Source organism: Capra hircus, chromosome 11, assembly GCF_001704415.2.
Source record: "Capra hircus breed San Clemente chromosome 11, ASM170441v1, whole genome shotgun sequence".
NCBI lineage: Eukaryota > Metazoa > Chordata > Mammalia > Artiodactyla > Bovidae > Capra > Capra hircus.
Window position 1 is genome coordinate 100,448,600 of NC_030818.1, and position 21,555 is coordinate 100,470,154.

The 21,555-nt window shown below is 46.7% G+C and overlaps 2 protein-coding genes across 3 annotated transcripts in view; both read left to right on the top strand.

Moving 5' to 3' along the window:
• EXOSC2 (exosome component 2) lies at positions 895-11,164 on the top strand. The gene is made up of 9 exons (XM_005687271.3): positions 895-1,040; positions 2,680-2,781; positions 4,465-4,510; positions 4,765-4,854; positions 5,706-5,771; positions 6,716-6,784; positions 7,935-8,111; positions 8,511-8,639; positions 9,142-11,164. Exons 1-9 carry the CDS (start codon positions 919-921, stop codon positions 9,220-9,222), a joined length of 882 nt encoding a protein of 293 aa, XP_005687328.1. The 5' UTR covers positions 895-918; the 3' UTR covers positions 9,223-11,164.
• The window catches only part of ABL1 (ABL proto-oncogene 1, non-receptor tyrosine kinase), a 138,435-nt gene continuing 130,035 nt past the window's right edge, over positions 13,156-21,555 (top strand). The window contains exon 1 of one of the 2 annotated variants that reach the window (XM_018055990.1): positions 13,156-14,800. In XM_018055990.1, the coding sequence (XP_017911479.1) occupies positions 14,665-14,800 (136 nt within the window). In that variant the 5' untranslated portion in view covers positions 13,156-14,664. The remainder of the gene's footprint in view (positions 14,801-21,555) is intronic. The other variant, XM_018055988.1, reaches the window with a different exon arrangement.

A 21,555-nucleotide genomic window follows, 5' to 3' on the forward strand; every position in this document is an offset into this window, starting at 1 on the left:
AGCCTGCATGAAGAATTATCACCTCCAATTCCCTGAGGTTGAAACTAAGTCTGTTGCGAATGTTATAAAGCATGCAGGGCCAAGGGTGAGGGAGAGGGTAGGACCTGGGGAGAGGGACAAGCGAAATACTCCTGATGCCTAGATAAAACCACATATCCTTCCATCTGTTCATCACTGAACCCTTAGGACAGCTCCTGGCTCATTTCGCTGTGTGAGTAAATGTACGCGAAAATCTTTGTATTGTGTCCATTTGTCCTACCTGTCAAAACACACCCGCTTGGCAAGATTTAAATGTGTTCTTAGACGGCTTCTTGCTTTTTCCAAAAGAAATACCAGGGAAATCAGCTTGCTTAAGAAAGAATGGAAACAGCACCTGCAGCACTGTTTGGGGGTGTAGGTGATGGTTGGTGCTGAACTAGCACTCACGAAGTGACAGTAATGTAGAATACAGGGGCTACTAGTAACAGTACGAAAAGAGACTCTCTCCTCTGTCCAAATAGTGTTTTCTCCTCTTGATCCTCCTGGTCAATCGCATACCCAAAAAGAGAGATTTCAATTGAATTGGAAGCAGCTTTGAATTGGAAGGACACTCAGAGGCCCATTTCACAATTATTTATAACCCTGGAAAACAGTAAGTGAGATGAGCACAAGAGTTTTGCTGAAAAGTCAAACGCTATGCAACCTGAGATTTTATTATTTGACCAGAGCAGCCTTGCCAATAGTAAAAATGGCAACTTGACTCCTTCCTTCCCTTCGTATTAACCTAATGGTTGCCAGTAGCCAACATGGAGGCCAGACCGTGAGTTCCCGTTGGCGGCTGTTCTGAGGCCCCGCCCCTATGAGCGACGGCTGGAAACTGCGGAGACGGAAAGCGTGACTCCGAGTGGGGCTGCGCCTGCGCGAGTTATTGGCGCCAAGATGGCGTTGGAGATGAGGCTTCCCGTCGCTCGGAAGCCTCTTAGCGAGAGCCTGGGCCGCGAGAGTAAAAAGCACCTAGTGGTGCCAGGGGACACGATCACCACGGACACAGGCTTCATGCGGTACGTGGGGTTGTGGGGACACTGGGCGGCAGGGGCGGCTGCATTGCTTTCTCTCCGCATGAAACCTGGGCCTGTGTTCTGCATCTAAGTGCTCGCGGTACCCAGGGCGCATCTGGGAGCATCTCAGTTGCCTCGTTTTCGAGGCTTCGGACTTCCTACTTCCTACCTCTTGTGTGTCTCCGTCTGCAGCTGCCTCAGCTCCCCCGAAACCTTCCTGTCCCGAACACTGGTAGCTGTGACTCGTGGGTCCTGTGCCTCAGGCCCCGATTCTGAGGCCTTCCTCGTTGAACCTGCAGCTGGGGCCTGCAGCTAGGGCCCCTTCACAGGCGGAAGGGATGGTGGGCGTTTTTGACTTCTTCCACTTAGCCCTCAGCATTCAGTCTCCTAGCCAGGGGCACGGTTTTGGAACGAGCCATTGCTTGGGCTTAAAGAAAGTGAAGTCGCTCAGTCGTGTCCGACTCTTTGCGACCGCATGGACTGTAGCCTACCGGGCTCCTCCGTCAATGGGATTTTCCAGGCAAGAATACTGGAGTGGGTTGCCATTTTGGGCTTAGGGGGCATGCAAATATATTATGTTACATGCACCAGAATAGGTAACTTTGAGTCTGAGGGCAGGCTCCAACTTAAGGGCAGCTGGGGTTCTGGTCCTGCTGCCGTCACAATATTAGCTGTATCACCTCTCCGAGGTCAGTTTCCTCGTCTGTAAAATAATAATAACTATTCCAGAGAGTGGTGAGGATTCCATGAAAGTGAAAGTGTGGAAGAGTTAGTCCCTCAGTCATGTCCGACCCTTTACCTCCGGGTGAACTGTAGCCCGCTAGATTCCTCTGTCCATAGAATTCTCCAGGCTAGAATACTGGAGTGGGTTGCATTCCCTTCTCCAGGGATCTTCACCACCCAGGGATCCAACTCAGGTCTCTGGCATTGCAGGCAGGTTCTTTACTGTCTGGGCCACCAGGGAAGGATTACATGAGGGGTAATGATTATGAAAAAAAGTAAGACTCACCATTCTATCACCATCACAGTGGTCAACACTAGTCATACCTCAGGCAGCCTCCGCCCTCCCCCCATATGCATATGAGAGAGGTACAGCATTTATTCCATTGCCCTTTAACCTCTTAGTTTGGCATTATTGGTTCCCAGGAAATCTTAAGATTCAGTCCTTTATTCATGCAGTCCATAAATTTTATTTGTGGTTGGGGTATAAACTGAACAAAGAGGAAATCTCTGTCCTGGTGGACTTTATGTTCTGAGAGAGACAGATGAGAAATAAGCACAACAAACAAGTTATTTAGAATATTTGCTGGTAAATGCAGTAGAAAAGAATTAAGAAGTGAGGCAGGGTAAGTGGAGCATAAGTTGGAAATATGGTGGGGATGGCAGCCGCAGGGCGGGTGACTATTTCAAATGGGAGAGTTGAGGAAGGCCTGGTGGAAACAGTGCCATTTGAGTCGACTTGAGTACAGTGCAAGAGATGGCCACGTAGGACTCTAAAGGAGTGTTTAGGCAGAGGTGGCAGCCAGCAGAAAAGCCTGTCTTTGAGGCAGGAGGAGTCAGATTTGAGGAACACATTGTTCTGGCTGCGAGAGGTCACCTCAAATATTACCCTGGTATCCTTTGTATCTTCCTGTTGCAACAGGGGCCATGGAACCTACATGGGGGAAGAGAAGCTCATTGCATCTGTGGCTGGCTCCGTGGAGCGAGTAAACAAGTTGATCTGTGTAAAAGCTTTGAAAACCAGGTGAGAGCAAAAGGTGTGTATTTTGTGGCATCTGAGTTGCACAGCCAGGTCTTTTCTGCCATGACACACCCCCTACCCCCAGCCCTGCCTGCCCTGTCATTCTGTAGGGCTGGGATTTCGGGAACATGACTGGAGGAAGGGTAGAGATGACTGTCGGTAAGGGCAGGCTTCAAAGGTTTCCCTACGATATCTGACCTCTTCAAACTTGGGTTCCCTCTCCTGCAAAATGAGACCTTGCCTGACCTCCTGGGTAGGATTTTCCTTGGAATTCACCGAAATAGTGTGTATAAAGTACTTTACCCAGAGAGCCGTCTGCCTTGAGGGCTCAATAAAGGTTAGCCCCAGAACAGGAGCCAGTGGGGTTGGAACAGAGTGAGCTGGCGAGTAGTAGGAGCAGCTGCAGAGAGGTGAGGTAGGCAGTCTGCATGCCCTGCAGCCACGAGAAACGTTTCTGACTTCCACTCTGTGCGGTCTGGGAAGGCCCTGGAGCAGCGGGAGCAGAAGGACCTGATCCGCCCTCTGTTTTAATGGAATCACTCTGGCTGCTGTTGGGGGCGGGGGTGGCGCAGGGTTAGGGAGCCGGATTCCTGCTCTGTTCTCATCATCTCGGTTGGTGGTGGCTTGGACTAAGGTGATAGCCATAGACTTGGGGAATAGTGATCAGGTCTGCTTGTATTTTGTGTTCTGTGTATATTTACTGTGGAAAGCTGTAGGGTTTTGTATGTGGGCTTTTCTACACGTAGGACTATGTCTGTGAGAAGAGATCGTTTTACTTCTTCCTTTGGGGTGCTTTTTATTTTCTGCCTACATTGGTAAGGTAGAGGTCGTAGAATCTGCTGCTGGACCTGTCCTGGAGCAGGAGAGAGAGGGGAGGAGGGAGATACACGGGGTTCCTCCAAAGACTCCAAGGACTGTGGCTTGAGCAACCGGAGGGGTGGAGTTGCTATTTCCTGGGCCGGTGACAGTTGGGAGAGGATCCATTTACTATAGTGGAATTGAAGGGGCTGCTAGAAAGCTTTGTTTGAGGTTTCTAACTTACGCAGATTCCTGTTAGGCACGTAAGTGAAGGTGCTGGGTAGCCAGTGGTTGACTAGAGCTAGAGCCTGAATTCAGGGGAGTGGTGGACTCATCGGTGGTATTTAAAGCCATCGAGCTGGGTAAGCTCACCAAGTGAGTGTGGGCTGGAAAGAGAAGAGGCCCAAGGACTTAGCCTTCAGTGTGGAGGCTCTAATTCATCATTAGAGTTGGGAGGAGGAATTAGGAAAGGGATCTGAGACATGCAGCCAGTGGCTGAGGGAGACGTGAGTAGACCGGTTTGGGAGGTACCTGTCTCACTTTCCTTTCTCCTCCTCTAGCTGATGTGGAACTCGTCTGTGTTCCAGAGCCCACCAGAAAATATCCCTTGCGTATCCATTTTTCATGCAATTAACAAAATAAGGGGTTTCAGACTTAATGAACTCCTTGTAATAAATGGTGTAAGAATAGCTGATGGAGACTTGATATGCATAGGAATGTTGGAAGTTGTCAGTTCCTGAAACTAAGTTCGAACAGCATGGTTATATGAGCTTACCAAATGTGGTGCCTGATCCAGGCCTGCGTGCTGTTTAACTGAAATCGCAAATGGTACTCGGTCTTGTCATGGGGGCTTTTCACTAATGGAGGACCTTCTGCTTTTTCTTTCAGATATAATGGTGAAGTGGGAGACATTGTAGTGGGGAGAATCACAGAGGTAAAGTCTTATCAGATTGGTTTTTACAAAGTAAAAGTGAGCTGGTGATCTAATGGATGAGATAGTCGTCCTATTACATGCAGTTACATGAAAGAAGGATTCATTGTGTTTGGCTCTTACGTGACCTTTGATGTAAACAGTTTGTAAACAGTTTGATGTAAGTGGTTTGTCCCATCAGGGGTTATTGTTCATTTACAGTGTGAGCTCTGGCCTCTGGAGTATGTGTCCAGGTGTGGGGTTCCTTTGTTTTGTAGGTTCAGCAGAAGAGGTGGAAAGTGGAGACCAACTCCAGGCTGGATTCAGTCTTGCTTCTCTCATCCATGAACCTTCCCGGAGGAGAGCTGGTAAGGATCTCCAGCTAGGACTATGTATAGCTTGCTGGTGAGAGTGCTGGGATCCCTTGCTCCACCAGAGAACTTTGCTTTATACTGAGGTTGCCACTTGTACTCCTGTTTGTCTGCTGTGAATTTTGCTGTCTGGATGTACACGTAGGCTTTTCACTTGGCCCAAGCCTCCCAACTCAGGCAGCAGTTGGTATGTGGTAAAATCTGGGATGTCTGTGGGGAAATCCCAAAGGAGAGTTGAGAGAAGCTCTCTCAGATGCTTGGTGCTAATAATTTTCCTTTTCTGGGTGTATCAGTTTTGTTCAGTGAAGGTCTTGCTTGAAAACTGTGTTTACAAATCAGTTGTGTTTACAAATCAGCTTTACGTGAATCGAATGGTATTTGATTATTCCAGACAACCGCAGTACCTAAGCTGCTTCCTTTTGTAAAATGCCATGCTTCAGCCTTATCTTCAGGCGAGCATCTATTTACAGAGAGGCTCGTGGTGCTTGGCTGGCTGGAGAACGCCAAGATCCAGGAGGCATGATTCAGTTCCTGAAAGAGCTTAGACTAGCAGGGACTATGAGATAACTGGTCTAAATACCCTGCAGTCCAAGAGTAAACAAGTGTGTGATTGTACAAAAGACATGATTAAATTCCCCGCGAGAAGCTTATAGGAAAAATGAATGTTGGAAGTTGATCCTATCCTTGAAGGATGGCTAGAATTTTAACAATGAATTCAGGAATCTGAGATAAACGGAAACGTGTGAGCAAAGATACAGTTAAGTAGGAGGTAGCCAGTCCTAGTGGAGCGTGGTGGGCCGCGCAGTTTAGGGTCAGACTCCCTAACGTGGCCTTCTTGTGTGTTTCAGAGGCGAAGATCTGCAGAAGACGAGCTGGCGATGAGAGGTTTCTTACAGGAAGGGGACCTTATCAGTGTATCCTTCACCTTGCATTCCAGCATCTTCATGTTGGCTGGGGAATGGGGCTTAGATTGTCGGTCTCTCACAGGAGAAAATGGTAATCCTGGCCTCGACCAAGAGCTAAGGCCTCTGCTGCAGCCTGTCTCTTGCTTTTCTTTTTACATTAAAAAAAAATTTGAGGTATAGTTAGTTTTGGGAGCTTCCCAGGTGGTGCTAGTGGTAAAGAACTTACCTGCTAATGTAGGAGACGTAAGAGACCGGGATTCAGTTCAGTCCTTGGGTTGGGAAGATCCCCTGGAGAAGGCAATGCTACCCACTCCGGTATTCTTGCCTGGAGAATCTTAGGGACAGAGGAGCCTGGTGGGCTACAGTCCAGGCGGTTGCGAAGAGTCAGACACGACTGAGTGACTGAGTGCGCATGCTCACAATTAGTTTTATGTGTGTAGCAGAGTGAATCAGTTATACACACACACATATGAGAATATGTGATTCTTTTTCACAGCCTTGTCCTATATGTGTTATTACAAAATATTGAGTAGAGTTACTGAGCTAGACAGTAGGTTCTTGTTTATCTGTTTATGCATAGCAGTGTGTATATGTTACTCCGTGATGCCTCATTTATCCCTCCCCGCCCCATCTCCTCAGCCCAGGCTACCCTGCAGCTCTTGTTCAGACCTGCTGCTGCTCAGTCGGGTTTTTGGGTCTTATAACTTGTGGTGGCTCATGCTTGAAGCCAGCTCAAAGTTTCCTGGTGATGTTAACTTTTATCCCAGGAAGGAGAAAAGGTGGTGTTCATGTCCGGATATTCATGACAGCCGAGGGGGAGAGGTTAGGTCACAGCAGTGTGACCTCTGAGTCCATCTACAGCTGCAGGCGGGACTGGTGGACAGACGCGAGGATGGAGGGAGAACCAGGGACACGGGTGATGAGAAAGTGTTTGTTCCTTTATCACCGACCAGGCTGAGGTCCAGGCAGTGTTCTCTGATGGAGCCGTCTCTCTGCACACGAGGAGTCTCAAATATGGAAAAGTAAGTTGGTCTCTGGGTGTTCTCACTGGATGAGACTTCAAATCCGTTTCCCGGTCTCCACCTGTCTCTGGCATTCTGCCCTAAAGCACCTGGAAGTTAAGTGCTAACAGGCTGGCATTTCACATGCTGACTCAGGTGGTTGTGGGCTGCTAGCATCGTAAAGCACGACAACACTCACCCTTTTTCTGCGGAATAGATTGTTCTGGCACAAGAGCCCCTATGACCCTTGGGCCTGGCCCCGCGGCTGTCTCACTCTCTCCCAAGGGGTGCGGTGGCTTTGCATGGCCTCAGTCCTGAGTTGCAGCCAACGGAGCTCATGGACTGATGAAACACGATGGCCCCCGGCCCTTGGACAAACATCCAATCAAGAAAATGGATATTATTGTTAAGAAAGATGGGTTTGTCACTTGAGCCTCTAAAGGAAATTTTGTTGCTTTTCTTGCTGTAAGGTGACAAGACATTATTGAGGCTATTTATTTTTTTTAATGACAGCATGTTTTCCCAAACAAATGATGACTCATTAGTCTTGGCTTTGTTTGGGTGAACTTTCTCAGTTTCTGAGTGGAAAAGAAACCTTGCTGGTCAGTGGAGTGGCTGCAGCCAGCCACGCCCTCACCCTTGAATCAGGAGGGGAGACAGGCTCACTGCCTGTGCTGACCTTTGTGGGCCCAAGGCCTGTAGCAGACACGCCTTCTGCAGGATGTGGGCCTTGAGCTCACCTGCCAGGACCGGGGATGTATTTGTGCCCAGCCCTAGGCCAGTCCCCTTCTCCAGTGGCATGAATCATGGGCAGGCCAGGCGGTTGGGGTCAAGGTGGAACAGGGCAGTGCTCCTTGGCCCTCAAGAGGCTCAAGCCCGCATCTTCATTGGCTCCACCTTCTCTCAGCCATCACACCAGCCCTGGATCAGAGCATGATGACGCTTGCAAAGGAGAATAAATGGTGGAGAAGAGAGTGAGAGTCGCCTTCTGTTGGGGTGTGTAAGTGACACCTGCCTCCGGAAGGTGTCTCTCTACTGTGCATGCGCGTTCATTGCCAGTTATCACCAGCAAGGACCCCGATTCCAGCCTCCCTAGGACAGTCTGTACTCTGCTGTATAGTCGCCTCACTGGTGATCCTAGTGACTTAATGTACAATATATTTTTTTTTAGCTAGGTCAGGGCGTTTTGGTTCAGGTCTCCCCCTCCCTGGTGAAACGGCAGAAGACCCACTTCCATGACCTGCCGTGCGGTGCGTCAGTGATCCTGGGCAACAACGGCTTCATCTGGGTCTACCCAACCCCCGAGCACAAAGACGACGATGCAGGGGGCTTCATCGCAAACCTGGAGGTGAGCACACGCCGCCCGCCGTTGCCCTGTTGGATGCAGAGGCACTGAGTGGGTGCTGTGCTTCTGCGGCAGGTGGGGGCGCTCCCCGTCTCTCCCTGCTGCGTGGCTGTAGTTTGAGCTGGTTTGCATTTCCACTGAAGTCTGCTCAAAACATCGTGCTGCCCTCTCTTGTTGTGGAGAGATGAAATCAGTGACTTTGATCTCTGTTGGCCCAGATGGCAGTTGCAGGGTAACAGCCAAAAAGCCACTGGGGAGCCATCCTTTTTCATCTTCCCTGGAGTCAGCAGTTTGCTTGGTTTGGAGTCCCAGAGTGATCCCGCCTCAGTTGTAAGTGGTTCCTGTGATCCGCTGTAACCGTTCACTCATTCTGGTCTTGATTCTGTTTGTCTCCCCTGGTAGCCGGTCTCCCTCGCGGATCGAGAGGTGATCTCCCGGCTCCGGAACTGCATCGTCTCACTGGCAACTCAGAGGATGATGCTCTATGATACCAGCATCCTGTACTGCTATGAAGCATCCCTTCCGCATCAGGTATGCCACCCAGGGCCCCCTTCTCGCTGTTGTGTGAGCAGGCGTGCCGTGTCATCCGCTTCTCGTCCCCCCACGTCCCTTCACCATGCCCATCAATGTGAACTCACCTGGTGGACTCCCTTGTTGGCTGGTAGAGCTTTCCCCGAGATGCTAATATTCTCAATGTCTGATGTCCATGTGAGGGTTTGTGGGCAGTTGGAGGTGCCAGGTGGGGCTGGTTTATGACAGCGACCCCCTGGACTTCATCTTGGCCATCCCAGTTTTAGCTGCCTTTCTAGGGAATGCTGGAGTAATAGCGTTGTTGTTCTTGTTAGCTATATCCCAGAGAACCTTGCTGATTTGTTAAGCTAGTTCTAGCAGATCCTTCCTGGCAATATGTAGCCTCTGATAAACGAAAGGAAAACGGAAGGCTCGTGTTAGCCAGGCTTGGTTTCTGCATTTGGGTCGGCTTGATGGTGTACTTACTGACTGAACAAATTACCTTTTGTCTTTTCTTTTTCAGATCAAAGACATCTTAAAGCCAGAAATAATGGAGGAAATTGTGATGGAAACACGCCAGAGGCTTTTGGAACAGGAGGGGTAAGAAGAAGCATCTCAAGGCCAGGACTGTGTGGACCCGAGCAGAGCAGTCCTTGAAAGTGGAGAATCTGATTGGCAGTCTCTGCATGCAGCTCAGTGAAGAACCGGAAAATTCATCACTGGACCTACATCAGGCTGCCTCTACCTTGAAGATACTACTTTCTCCTGTTTTAAGGCAAAGCGAGGGGGAACGTGATTACTGCTGCCGACCCCTTGAGTTGCCCACAGACTTCGGGTGCTACGGGTAGTTTCAGGCCCTTAAAAGCATTCTGAGTTCCAGCCGAATAGACTCCTATCCTGGAATCATACGGGGAATCTTTTGTCTTGCAGTCACCGTCAACTCACCAGGCACAGTGCCCCATGAAATTGCCCCTATATAAAACATAGCCTCCCTGATCCCCCCAGTTGTCTGTTTTGGCCTCCATTCCCACCTCCTCTGCATCTCGAGAATGACACTGAAGAGTGTAGCTTGGTAAAATGAGCCCAAGAGTCAGTGGAAGGACACAGCGACCAGGCAGCCTTTTGCTTGGTTGGTTCTCATTTCCTGTTACATGTTCCTCCTAGTGACAGATGTAAGTACATCCCCGCCAGGCTGCCTTAATCTGTTCTGCCTTTGAGGATGATCTGTAAGAAGCTGAATAATTGAGAGAGAGAATGAATGTTTTGGGTGCTCTGATAAACGTGAAAACAAAGTAAAAAAGTGGAGATGGAAAAAGAAAAGGTTTTCCTCCTATAACTGAAGCAGCAATGCATTTACTTTTGAATAATTCAGGGTTGAAAGGTAAAAACTAGACACTGAAGTTCTGTCTAACTGAGAATGGCTAGAATTCCTTTGTATTCTTTTTCAAATGACTTTCTAAACATGGTGCCCTGATTGGGGTTTGGGGTAAACAGTTCTTTTAAAGTCAGCATATGAGAGTGCTATTTGGTGAGCTGTTTTTTTTTTTTTTTTTTTTTTTTAATTTATATATGTGGCATCACTGTTTCTGTTCTTGTATTCTGTGTAATACTTGGGAGTTAAATACAGGTGAAGGATGACTTGGGAGACAGAAATTCTGACAGAGGCCCTTAAATTTAAACCCAGAACACCTAGTACAATTTAACCCTAGGACAGTTTCAGTAGTAATGTGGAGCATATGACAGTTTTGAAACATAGCTCAGCTCTTTTTTGTTAAATTGTACGTCTTTATAATATTCAGTCTGTCTCCTGTTTTGAGGAGTTTGCAATCAACTGAGTGTTGCACAGGCTATGTTGCAGATGTAGGTTTGCTCCCTGTTTTTGAGTTCATGTTCTAGGTTGTATGTCCCTGAAGGGAAGGGAATGGGGAAGGAGGGGAGCCTGCATGCCTGGTTTGGGTTGGTTTTGATCAGGGCCATAAGTGGGTTCGTTGAATGTTTGCCCTTCTCACTTGGTCTGCCAAGCTGCCAGCCTATAATGTTCACTCAGTATATCCTGAATAGTGATTACTTACTAAGTGGTACTTTTCTTGTGGCCCACTAGAGGGTGCCCTTGTTAAGCATAATTTCAGTATTTTTTTTTAAATAAAGCTGAAGTTTTTACACCGGTTCTGAATTCCTCTAGCACTGTGTAGGTTGCTTTGCTTTATAAGCGTGAGCACAAAATTAGGCCGAACTACGTCATTCTTAGTGGAATATATGAGCTTAAAGGGATTTATTCAAATTTGGCAACATTTATTTACTTCTGTCAGGCATTTGCTGGGCTCTGGATTCTAGTTTTAAGTCCTTAAGAGTATCATTCTACAGTGTTACACAGTGCATCTCTGGAAAAAAATATTATAGTCTGGCTTGGGGGTTCACCTAAAACTAGAAAATAGCAGGAAGTAAATCGTGAGTAGGGATAAACCTTTAAATCAAGTGCTGCTGGCCTCTAAAGCATAGTTAGTCTCAATATTTATGGGAAATAAAGTCCTATTTGATTCTCATGATAACCTTGTAAAGTTTGATATGACTTGTTTATAAATGAAAGCCATTCAGATAATTAAAGTGACTTCATTAAAGCTCATTAGCAACTATGGATCAGTAGGCTTAAGCTCTTTGGATGAATCATAAAGCAACCCTTGAGAGAAGGGGTTGGACTGATAGTGAAGGGATATGGGGTCCAGAAATGTCATTTCCAGCACTGAGACCTACACTTTGGGTTGTTACTCATTTTGTACACTGCCTGTCCCTCCCATGTCTGCTGTGGGAGACAAGGATGAGTCCTTCCACCCCCACGCTTCATTTGTACCCCAGCACCTAGGACAGTGCTTGGCACACGGGCTGAATAATGCTTATGAATGATTTATTAGTTCAAGAAATGTGGGTTAGAGTTCTGATTTGATTGGTCAATTTTAAGCTAGAGAGTGAAGAATGAAGATGCATAGGAAATGATGAAAGCGTGAAAAGGAATAAAAAGTGAAATCTTCAAAGAGAAAGGGTGATGGTAAAGATAAGGTGATGGGTAAATAGAGGGAACAGGGTATTGATGCTTGAAGACTGATCTATAAGCCAGGATGACGTTCATCAGCCAGACTACTCAGTGATAGAGAAAAGCTAACCCAGTTAACATCTAAATTCTGCTTCTGAATTTGCTTCACATTCAGTACCTCCAGGGAACTCTATTTTTACAAGCCAGTATCTATAAAATCAGCACCATTTCCCAATCCAGCAGAAATATTTCTAAAATACACAACCGAACGTGCAACACCTATAATGCTACTGGTTTTCCCCTACTATCAGTAGCAATTTCTAAAATAACTAACATTAGATCAACAGTTACTTGATATTGAATGGTACAAGAGAAAATTCAAGGCTTTGGAGTAGTATCAATCTGGGCTCAAATTGTCACATGACTAGGCCAGTGACCTTGAGTAACTCACATCTTACTTGGTTTCCTCATCTGTATACAGGGGATAACATTACTTGTGTTACTGGGCTACAATACAGTAAGGATTAAATGAGAATATGGCTTATAAAGAGTGGAAGACCATAGTGTAGATTAGGTGTGATGAGTGGATTCCCTTAGAGATAGGTATATCGTGGCAGGTGCATTGCTCTGGGGAGACTTGGAGAGTGAAGAAGGGGACCAGGAGGGTACATTTTAGTTGCATAAAAATGGGTTATGGCATGTGTGGATCCGGTTGCATGGGTCATTAGCTAGTTCTCAACAGTTTCGGCTAACATGTTTTCATGTGACTATGTGTACACCCCTGAAATTAGATATTGTAATCTTTTTCTACTGTTCCCCCCCCACCTCCAGTTTTCTTGAGAAAAAGACATACATCACTGGACAGTTTAAAGATTCTCACTCAAAACACTTATGTTTATGCGATGCCTCCGAAAGGTTCTTAAAATGCTATTAATGAGTGGGTTCCCTGATACTCCAAAGAAACAATTCGTTAGCAATATGTCGATGCTCTCCAGTTGTTTATTTTTCGCTCGTTCTAATATTTATGCTGCTTGGAGTCAAGGTGGAAGTTGGGGGTGAGGGGCGGCAGTGGAGGCACCAAATAACGTCGGTTTCCTGGAGTGAACTAAATTCTCCTAAAGAAGCTCGAGGAAGCGATCCAACTCCGGTTTTGGGGAAATCCAATCCGCAGTTTTCCCCTTGCTTTGGTTCCTCGCCGGCCTTACCAACCCCCTCAGGGAGACATTGGCCAGCCCTGCGCGAGGCCGGCTAGAGTCCACCGGCTCCCAGGAGGGCGGGACCGACGCTCAGGAGCCGGGAGCAAAAGGCAAGGCTCGGGCGAGCGCGGGCGGGGGCGGGGGCGCCGCAGGACCACAAGTCCCGGCCTGCCCCGCGGGCTACGCCGAAAGTGGTTGGCTGGGAGCTCTAGCCGCGTCGGCCAATGGGATGCAGGAGAGGGAGCTGACCCGGATTCTCGGGGACCAATGGCAGTGCAGGGGAGGCGGGAGCTTCCTTACCACTCACCTTGCCCCTCTAGAGAACCACGTTTAACAGATCGTACGGGGCCAGGCCCTGCAGGGCAGGGGGACCAGAGCTGAAAGAAGCCGCAGCGTCTCCGAAAGCGGTGTCTGGAGGGTCCCGGTCCCCACGCGAGGCGCGCACCGGACGTCATCGGGAGGCGGGGCCGGGGCGGGGCCTGGCCTCGTTGTGGAGCGGCTAGTAATCCATCATGGCGGCCGCGGGGGTCGGTGACCGTCCCTGAGCAGCGCCGGAGCCGGAACCGGTTCCTGGGTCCTGCAGCTGAGGAGCCCGCCTTGCGTTGTCCACGGCCCCTACTTGGGCGGGGAGGCCGGGTCTTGCGACGGAGCCCGGGGGATGTGACTGCCTGGCAGCGGCGGCCCTAGCCACGTCCGGGCCCGGGGGAGGGGGGTGTCTCGGACAGAGACTCCCCCCAAGGCTCGGGGCAGCTGAGGCCGCCGGGCCTCCTCCCTGTTCTGTCCTCCACCCGCCTTCGGGGCCGCGAGAGCCCGTCGTCCCTTATCAGCTCCATCCCGGCTCTGGGACCCTGGGGTTGTGGTCTCTTTCCCCAGACCTGGGGACACCCCGTTTCCTGAGGCTTGGAGGAGCGTCGCCCCCCGGAGTAAGCCGCCCGTGCCCCCCGCCCCGGCAGCCTCCCTCTTTCCCCCCGAGCCGCCCCTTAACTCCGAATCCCGGCCTCAAGTTTGGCCTCGGAGCGCCCCCCTCATTCAAAACCCTTCCCTGCTGTCAAGTGGCCTCCCCTCCCCAGCCCCCCAACGTTGCTCCCATGAGCCTGTAATGCCCTGACTTCTTCCAATGTCACCTACGGCCCCCTCAGCCTCAGCCCAGCCAGAAACTTTAATGCAGAGGAAAAGCCTGGACTGGTTTCACAGGCCTTTTAAAAAGCGGACTTAAAAAGTTGCTGGCCATGCGTTCCTTCTCGTCAGAGGGCCAGCTCTCGCTGAAGTCGGGGTGACCCGTGTCCTTTTCCGGAGAGCAGAGTAGAGAAAAAGCAGGAGCGGCAGCTAGTGTGGCAGGAAATTTGTTGGAAGATGGAGACACCAAGATAGGGGGTGGGTGACTTCCCCAGGAAAAGTTCTGGAGGAGCATTCCAAGACCAATCCACGTTTCCTCGATGTGTGGAAATCGACACGACTTTAGCCTCACTGACCGTTGTACAGCATCCCCTGTGAATATTTCTCTTTAGGTTTTTCTCCTTGAAAGGGAGGAAACTTAGCCAGTAACAGACACTTGAAATCCAGGAACTTTGAGGTCGCACTGCAGTTACATTACTTCGAATTGATAAACTGCGAATATAATCGGAACTCCTGTTTGCACACGTCAACCTAAAATCTTCACTTCCTTTTATTGTGGAAGATGTCTTGTGATTGACCTCAGTTACTGACTGGTGGAGATGCGGTGAATGTGAAATCCCACGTAAAGACCGTTTCCTTCTCAGCTCACTGAACATTCTGAAAGATCTTGAACCCTCTTCTGGAAAGGGGTGCCTATCCTTGCTTTATGGGGCAGCAGCCTGGAAAAGTTCTTGGGGACCAAAGGAGGCCAAGTCTGCCTGCCCTGCATTTTATCAAAGGAGCAGGCAAGAAGGAATCATCGAGGCACGGGGGTCCACACTGCAATGTTTTTGTGGAACACGGTGAGTGCTCTTCAAGATTTCTGGTCCTATTTTCCGCTTTGCCATGCGTAAGGAACTTTGGAACCACAGGGCTTGTGTTGGTTCCTTCCAGTTCTATGTAAAACTTCAGTTCCTCTAGGTATCTTTTAATCTCCGGTGGAACTTTCTTTGTATAAGAAAAAGTTACTTGATGACACTGGATGGCTTTATTCGAAGTCTTACTGCTTATTTCTTGCCTGATTCCCTATCTAATTCACCGTTGACCTTGGACAAGCCATTTTACCATTCCAGCTTCCTGAGGAGGTTGGACTTAGGGGATTTCACAGGATCCATAGTCCATGATTCTGCTCTGACCTACGGCCTGGGCTCTTCCTTCCTCTGAAGTACATGGATCCTTCACTGCTTTATCTGTGGGGAGCTTTCAATCTTATCCTCAAAGGGGTTTGTGCACTCGCCAGAGCTGAAAACCACAGGCCCTAGTTGACACTAATAACCTTGATCTTTTCAGTCATAAGTAGAACTTGAAAATCCTCACTTTGGAGCTGTGTGGAAACAGCTGAGGGGAGGCCACATTCCTTGTGAACTGAGGAGCCCCAGCTTTCAGTGGTTTCACCTGAGATGGGGAGTAGTCCTTTCCTCAGAATGGAGCTTTTTCCTCCTCTCTTTGTTTCACATGACACTTGGGGCAAGAAAGGTTGTCTTTGACATTTTTATGAACACCACTGGCATTTGAGTGCTGACAGTACATATTCTGGTCACGTCCAGTAATTCTGCGTGAAGTTTTAACGCTAAGGATCAGCTTAGACCCATGTCTGTGCCAGGGGCCAGCCACGCACCAATTAATTAGCATACCGTTTGTACTGTCACGGCCTGACATTTTTCAGACCTAGTACTTATTTAAGTATCAGTCCAGCCCACCCACCCTCTGTAAGCAAATGGAAGACGTGTGCAAGTAGCATATACTTTGAAATTCAGTCACAAATACACTTAACAACCTGTGACTGCAATAAACAAAGTTTTCTATTCAGTGAACTTGTATTTGACAGTTGAGGTTTGATTTTCTAAATAATCTGGGCACTTGGATTTTACTTTTGCCTTGAAACACGAGTTGTATTTTAGCATTGGTTTTAGACAGGTAAATAGCGTATTATGGTACTTCCCACGATCAAGATTTGTAAGTGAATTATTTGCATTTCAACCAGTGATGATCGTGCAACCTTAGGTAGTGAAAATTGTTCAGTCTCTGAGTCACGTCCAACTTTCTCCATAGACTGCAGCTTGCAAGGCTTCCCTGTGCTTCACTGCCTCCCGGAGTTTGTTCATATTCATGTCCATTGAGCCAGTAATGCCATCTCATCCTCTGCCACCCCCAGTGAAAACTGGTACAGACATTTTGGAGAGCTTTGACCAATCATATCTGAATTTAAGATGTACATAGCAGTGACCCAGTAATCTCACTTCTAGGAGGCTGTCCTAGCATGGAATAGTGTAGTGCCCTTGGTGTGCCTTTCACCCCTTCAGAGGATCCAGAGGTGAAAGCTTTTCACAACACAATTCTAAGATGTTGGGCTTCCCCAGTGGCTGAGCAATAAAGAGTCCACCAGCAATGCAGGAGTTGAGGGTTCTATCCCTGGGTCAGGAAGGTCTCCTGGAGAAGGAAATGGCAACCCATTCAAGTATTCTTGCCTGGAGAATCCCATGGACAGAGGAGCCTGGCGGGCTACAGTCCATGGGGTCACAGAGAGTTGGATATGACTGAGCTGACCTTAGCTTACACTCACACAAGATGTTATTTGCAATTTTCGCAGTAATGGTGCAAAAGTAATGCAGCTTCTAAGCATGAATCAAGGTTGTGGCAACTAACCATAGTAGCCATTGTGTTCTTCATGCCACGCACTCATAGTAAACTAGTATAATACATGCATACGTATATTTTTTGGTTTTCACTTAAGGATGTTCCTGATGAAAGAGCAAGAAGTATTAATTTTATCAGTTCTCAAGTATTATGTATACATCTTTGTAATCTTCACTGAAGGAACTGGAAAGTACTTCTTTGTGCTGTTTGTCTCTAGGAAGAGCTTTCGGCAGTGGTTAGTTCAAGCCGAACTTGCTGCTTTTTCATAGACTACCATTTTTACTGACAAACTGTGGTTATTCACATTTTAAAAATGTATTAAAAAGTGTTTCAAGGAGAACAGCTGGTATTGTCTGTTGTCAATGAAAACATCTTTGCTTTCCAGCAACAATTAGGGTTTTGGAAAACTTGTATCTGCTCCTGTGAAGTAGAGATTGGTGGTAATATTTATAAACACACTATTTTGATATCTTATAATGGAATACATTATTTGGAAGACCTGCATGATTCAGTGAACTGATATTTTGTAAATGACAACACATGATGTTATAAAGTCAAGCACAGGTGAAAAAGATTCATTCAAGGGGCAAGATGGACCATTGAATTTTAATGTAACAATACAAATATTAATTGATAAGAGTTTTAGATTCTGTATCAAAACTAGCCTGTAGGAAACTACCACTTACTGAGTTTGGTGTAGCTTCAAAGAACAGTATCTACAGTTATCTACAAACGGGGGTAAACAAGGCATTTCCCAGTGAAAATAAACATGTTTATTTTTAGATGAACAAATGAATAATTAAAAATTTTCAGTTTAAATTTATACTATAGTAAATATTGATGAGATAATCTATATAAATAAAAGCACTCTGGGGTTCTGTTTAGTTTTCAAGAGTGTAAAGAGGTCGTGAGATAAAAGTTTTTAAACTATTGCTATAGAAAGTCTATCAGGAAGTCATGTAGGGCAGTGAGCAAACAAACAGAAATAGGAAATCACATAAGGATGTTTATTGCCAACATGCTGTAAATGCCAACACGGAAAGCTGTCCGTGTAATGGTAAGTGGAAAAAAGCAATTTGGGGATCAGTCTGCATGGTGTGGCCCCATTTTTGTAAAACAAAAATTAGCTATTTATTTGTTCATGTACAGAAAAAAGTATAGAAGCATTTAGACTGACATAATTGTTAATCTCTAGGGAACTGGGAGTTAGGTGGAATAGCAGAAAACTTTCACTTTTTACTTTGCATTTGTGATGTTTCAGACTTTTCACAACAAATTTGTTCTATTTTGTAATACCCAAATTAGGAGGGTCTAAAGAACAAATTGATGACGTCTCAACAGATAGTCAGCTCTTTGTAATAAATATTGTTTAATGAAAGAAATTGCCTAGATCATGTTTTAACTGAAGACAAGTGAATTTCTTTGGACTTTGGGTATACTTTTCCCAGGGGAGCAAATGGTTCTTGATCTCTCACAGGCTGCTCTTTCTAGAGTTGGCTAATATCCATATAGTTTGGATTAAAAAACTTGCAGCCGTTACATACAGTGTTGGACCAGACATGAATCTGGAAGCCAAGAATAATGTGTGGCGTGGTGGTGGTGATGAACCTGAATGGAATGGGCAGCTGGCAGCTTTTTGCTAGGATTATTCAGGTCAAAGGGCTAGCCATATGTACAGGCAACGGGGGGGAAGGAAACCATGGTATTGTTTCATGGACCTTCTGTTCCTTCCAAATTTCAGTGTCTTGACTAAAAATTCACTTTTGTGAAAGTTGGTAAAACAGGATTGAAAGCATTCCCTAGTAAACTTGTTTACCTTAATGTGTCCTTCTTTTCTCAGCAAATATTTATTGAGCTCACACTATGTGTTTTAGTCATTGGTGATACATTAGTGGGTAAAAGTACCTCCCTACCCTCCTCAAACTTACATTCTAGTTGGTGGGGTTGTTGTTCATTGTTCAGTCACTAAATGGTGTTTGACTCTTTGTGACCCCATGGCCTACAGCTTAGCAGGCTTCCTTGCCTTTTACCATCTCCCGGAGCTTGCCCAAACTCATGTCCATTGAGTCAGTGATGCCATCCAACCATCTCATCCTCTGTTGTCTCCTTTTGCTCCTGCCCTCAATCTTTGCCAGCATCAGGGTTTTTTCCAGTGAGTCAGCTCTTGACATCAGGTGGCCAAAGTATTGGAGCTTCAGCTTTAGCATCAGTCCTTCCAATGAATATTTAGGGTTGATTTCCTTTAGGATTGACTAGTTTGATCTCCTTCCTGTCCAAGGGACTCTCAAGAGTCTTCTCTAGCACCACAATTCAAAAACTTCAATTCTTTGGCATTCAGCCTTCTTACTGGTCCAACTCTCACATCCATACATGACTACTGGAAAAACTGTAGTTTTGATTATACGGACCCTTGTCAACCAAGTGATGTCTCTGCTTTTTAATATGCCGTCTAGGTTTCTCATAGCTTTTCTTCCAAGGAGCAAGCATCTTTTCATTCCATGGCTGCAATCACCATCTGCAGTGATTTTGGAGCCCAAGAAAATAAAACCTGCCACTGTTTCTACTTTTTTCCCATCTATTTTTCATGAAGTAATGGGACTAGATGCCATGATCTTTGATTTTTTAATGTTGAGTTTGAAGCCAGCTTTTTCACTCTCCTTTTTCACCTTCATCAAGAAGCTCTTTAGTTCCTCAGTTTCTGTCATTAGAGTGGTTTTATTTGCATATCTGAGGTTGTTGCTACTTCTCTTGGCAGTCTTGATTCCAGCTTGTGATTCATCCAGCCCAGCATTTCACATGATGTACTCTGCATATAACTTAAATAAGCAGAGTGACAATATACAGCAAGACCTTTCCCAGTTTTGAACCAGTCCTTTGTTCCATGTCCGGTTCTAACTGTTGCTTTTTGACCTGCATACAGGTTTCTCAGACAGCAGCTTATGTGGTCTGGTGTTCCCATCTCTACGAATTTCTTGTTTTTTTCATCTCTAAGAATTTTCATAGTTTGTTGTGATCCATACAATCAAAGGCTTTAGCATAGTCAGTGAAGTAGAAGTAGATGTTTTTCTGGAATTCCCTTGCTTTCTCTATGATCCCGTGGATGTTGGCAATTTGATCTCTGGTTCCTGTGCCTTTTCTAAATTCAGTTTGTACATCTGTAAGTTCTTGGTTCACATACTGCTGGAGCCTAGCTTGAAGGATTTTGAGCATTACCTTGCTAGCATGTGAGATGAGCACAATTGTGTGATAGTTTGAACATTCTTTGGCATTGGCTTTCTTTGGGATTGGAATGAAAACTGACCTTTTCCAGTTCTGTGGCCATTGCTGAGTTTTCCAAATTTGTTGGCATATTGAGTGCAGCACTTTAACAGCATCTTCTTTTAGGATCTGAAATAGCTCAGCTGGAATTCCATCACGTCCACTAGCTTTGTTCGTGGTAATGCTTCCTAAGGTCCACTTAAATTCACAGTCCAGGATGTCTGGCTCTAGGTGAGTGATCATACCATTGTGGTTATCTGGATCTGGTTAAAAGGATCATTAAGACCTTTTTTGTATAGTTCTGTGTATTAATGCCACCTCTTAATCTCTTCTGCTTCTGTTAGTTTTTTGCTATTTCTGTCCTTTATTGTGGCCATCTTTGTGTGAAAAGTTCCCTTGTATCTTCAGTGTTCTTGAAGAGATCTCTGCTGCTGCTAAGTTGCTTCAGTTGTGTCTGACTCTGGGCAACCCCATAGATGGTAGCCCACCCGGCTCTCCTATCCATGAGATTTTCCAGGCAAGAGTACTGGAGTGGGTTGCCATTGCCTTCTCCGTGAAGAGATCTCTAGTCTTTCCCATTGAATTGTTTTCCTCTATTTCTTTGCATTGTTCACTTAAGAAGGCTTTCTTGTCTCTCCTTGCTGTTCTCTGTTGACTGTATCATTCCGTTTCTCCTTTTCACTTTCACTTTTCTCAGCTATTTGTAAGGTCTCCTCAGACAGCCATTTCACCTTCTTGCATTTCTTTCTCTTTGGGATGGTTTTGGTCACCGCCTCCTGTATAATGTTATGAACCTCTGTCCATATTTCTTCAGGCACTCTGTCTACCAGGTCTAATCCCTTGAATCTATTCGTTATCTCCACTGTATACTCATAAGGGATTTGACATAGGTCATACCTGAATGGTCTAGTGGTTTTCCCTACTTTCTTCAATTTAAGCCTGAATTTTGCAATAAGGAGCTCAGCACCAGCAACAAGTAAAACATAGAGTTGCTGAGGAGCTGAATAACAGAAAAGGGGACAGGGAATGTTAGGGGGTGACTTTAGTTAGGGTGGCCAGAGAGGCTCTTTGAGAAGGTGGGGTTTGAATAAAGACCTAAAGAGGAAGGTGAGGGAGCAAGCCATGGAAATAATGGCTTTCAGGCAGGAGGGGAATCAAGGCGTATGGGGGCCCTAGGTAGAGCTTGCTTAGCAGGTTCGAGAAGCCCAGAGTACCTGGAGCAGAGAGAGTGAAGGAGGGTTGCAGGAGATGAAATGAGGGAGCCGGGAGGTTGGCTGGGGAAGAAAGTGGCCTTCTTGTCCATTTCAAGGATTTTGGCTTTTCCTCGTGTGGTCTTGGGAGAATTTCGAGAGAGGAGGACCACAACCTGATTCATGCTGTAATGCAGTCTCTGGCTGCTTCGTCCTGAAGGGGAGCCGAGGAGGCAGGAGCGAGTCCACCGGCTGTTGATGGCACTAGTCTGGGTGAGAATGGCGCTGGCTTGGTCAGGGCGGTGGCTGCGGTCAAGAGGTCAGATTCTGTGAGTATCTGAAGGCTCTCCTGACTAGATTTGTTCTTAGATGTGGGATGTGAGAGAAGTCAGGGGTTCGGGGACTGAGTGACTGGAAACATGGAGTTGCCTTTTCGTGAAATGGGAGCCAGAGGGTGGGAGGGTGAGGAAGCG

Bases quoted from the DNA above. Each gene is read 5' to 3' on its own strand.
- EXOSC2 (XM_005687271.3), top strand. From the start codon at position 919: ATGGCGTTGGAGATGAGGCTTCCCGTCGCTCGGAAGCCTCTTAGCGAG. The intron at 1,041-2,679 runs GTACGTGGGGTT...CTGTTGCAACAG, and splicing joins ACGGACACAGGCTTCATGCG to GGGCCATGGAACCTACATGG. The intron at 4,511-4,764 runs GTAAAGTCTTAT...TTTGTTTTGTAG, and splicing joins TAGTGGGGAGAATCACAGAG to GTTCAGCAGAAGAGGTGGAA.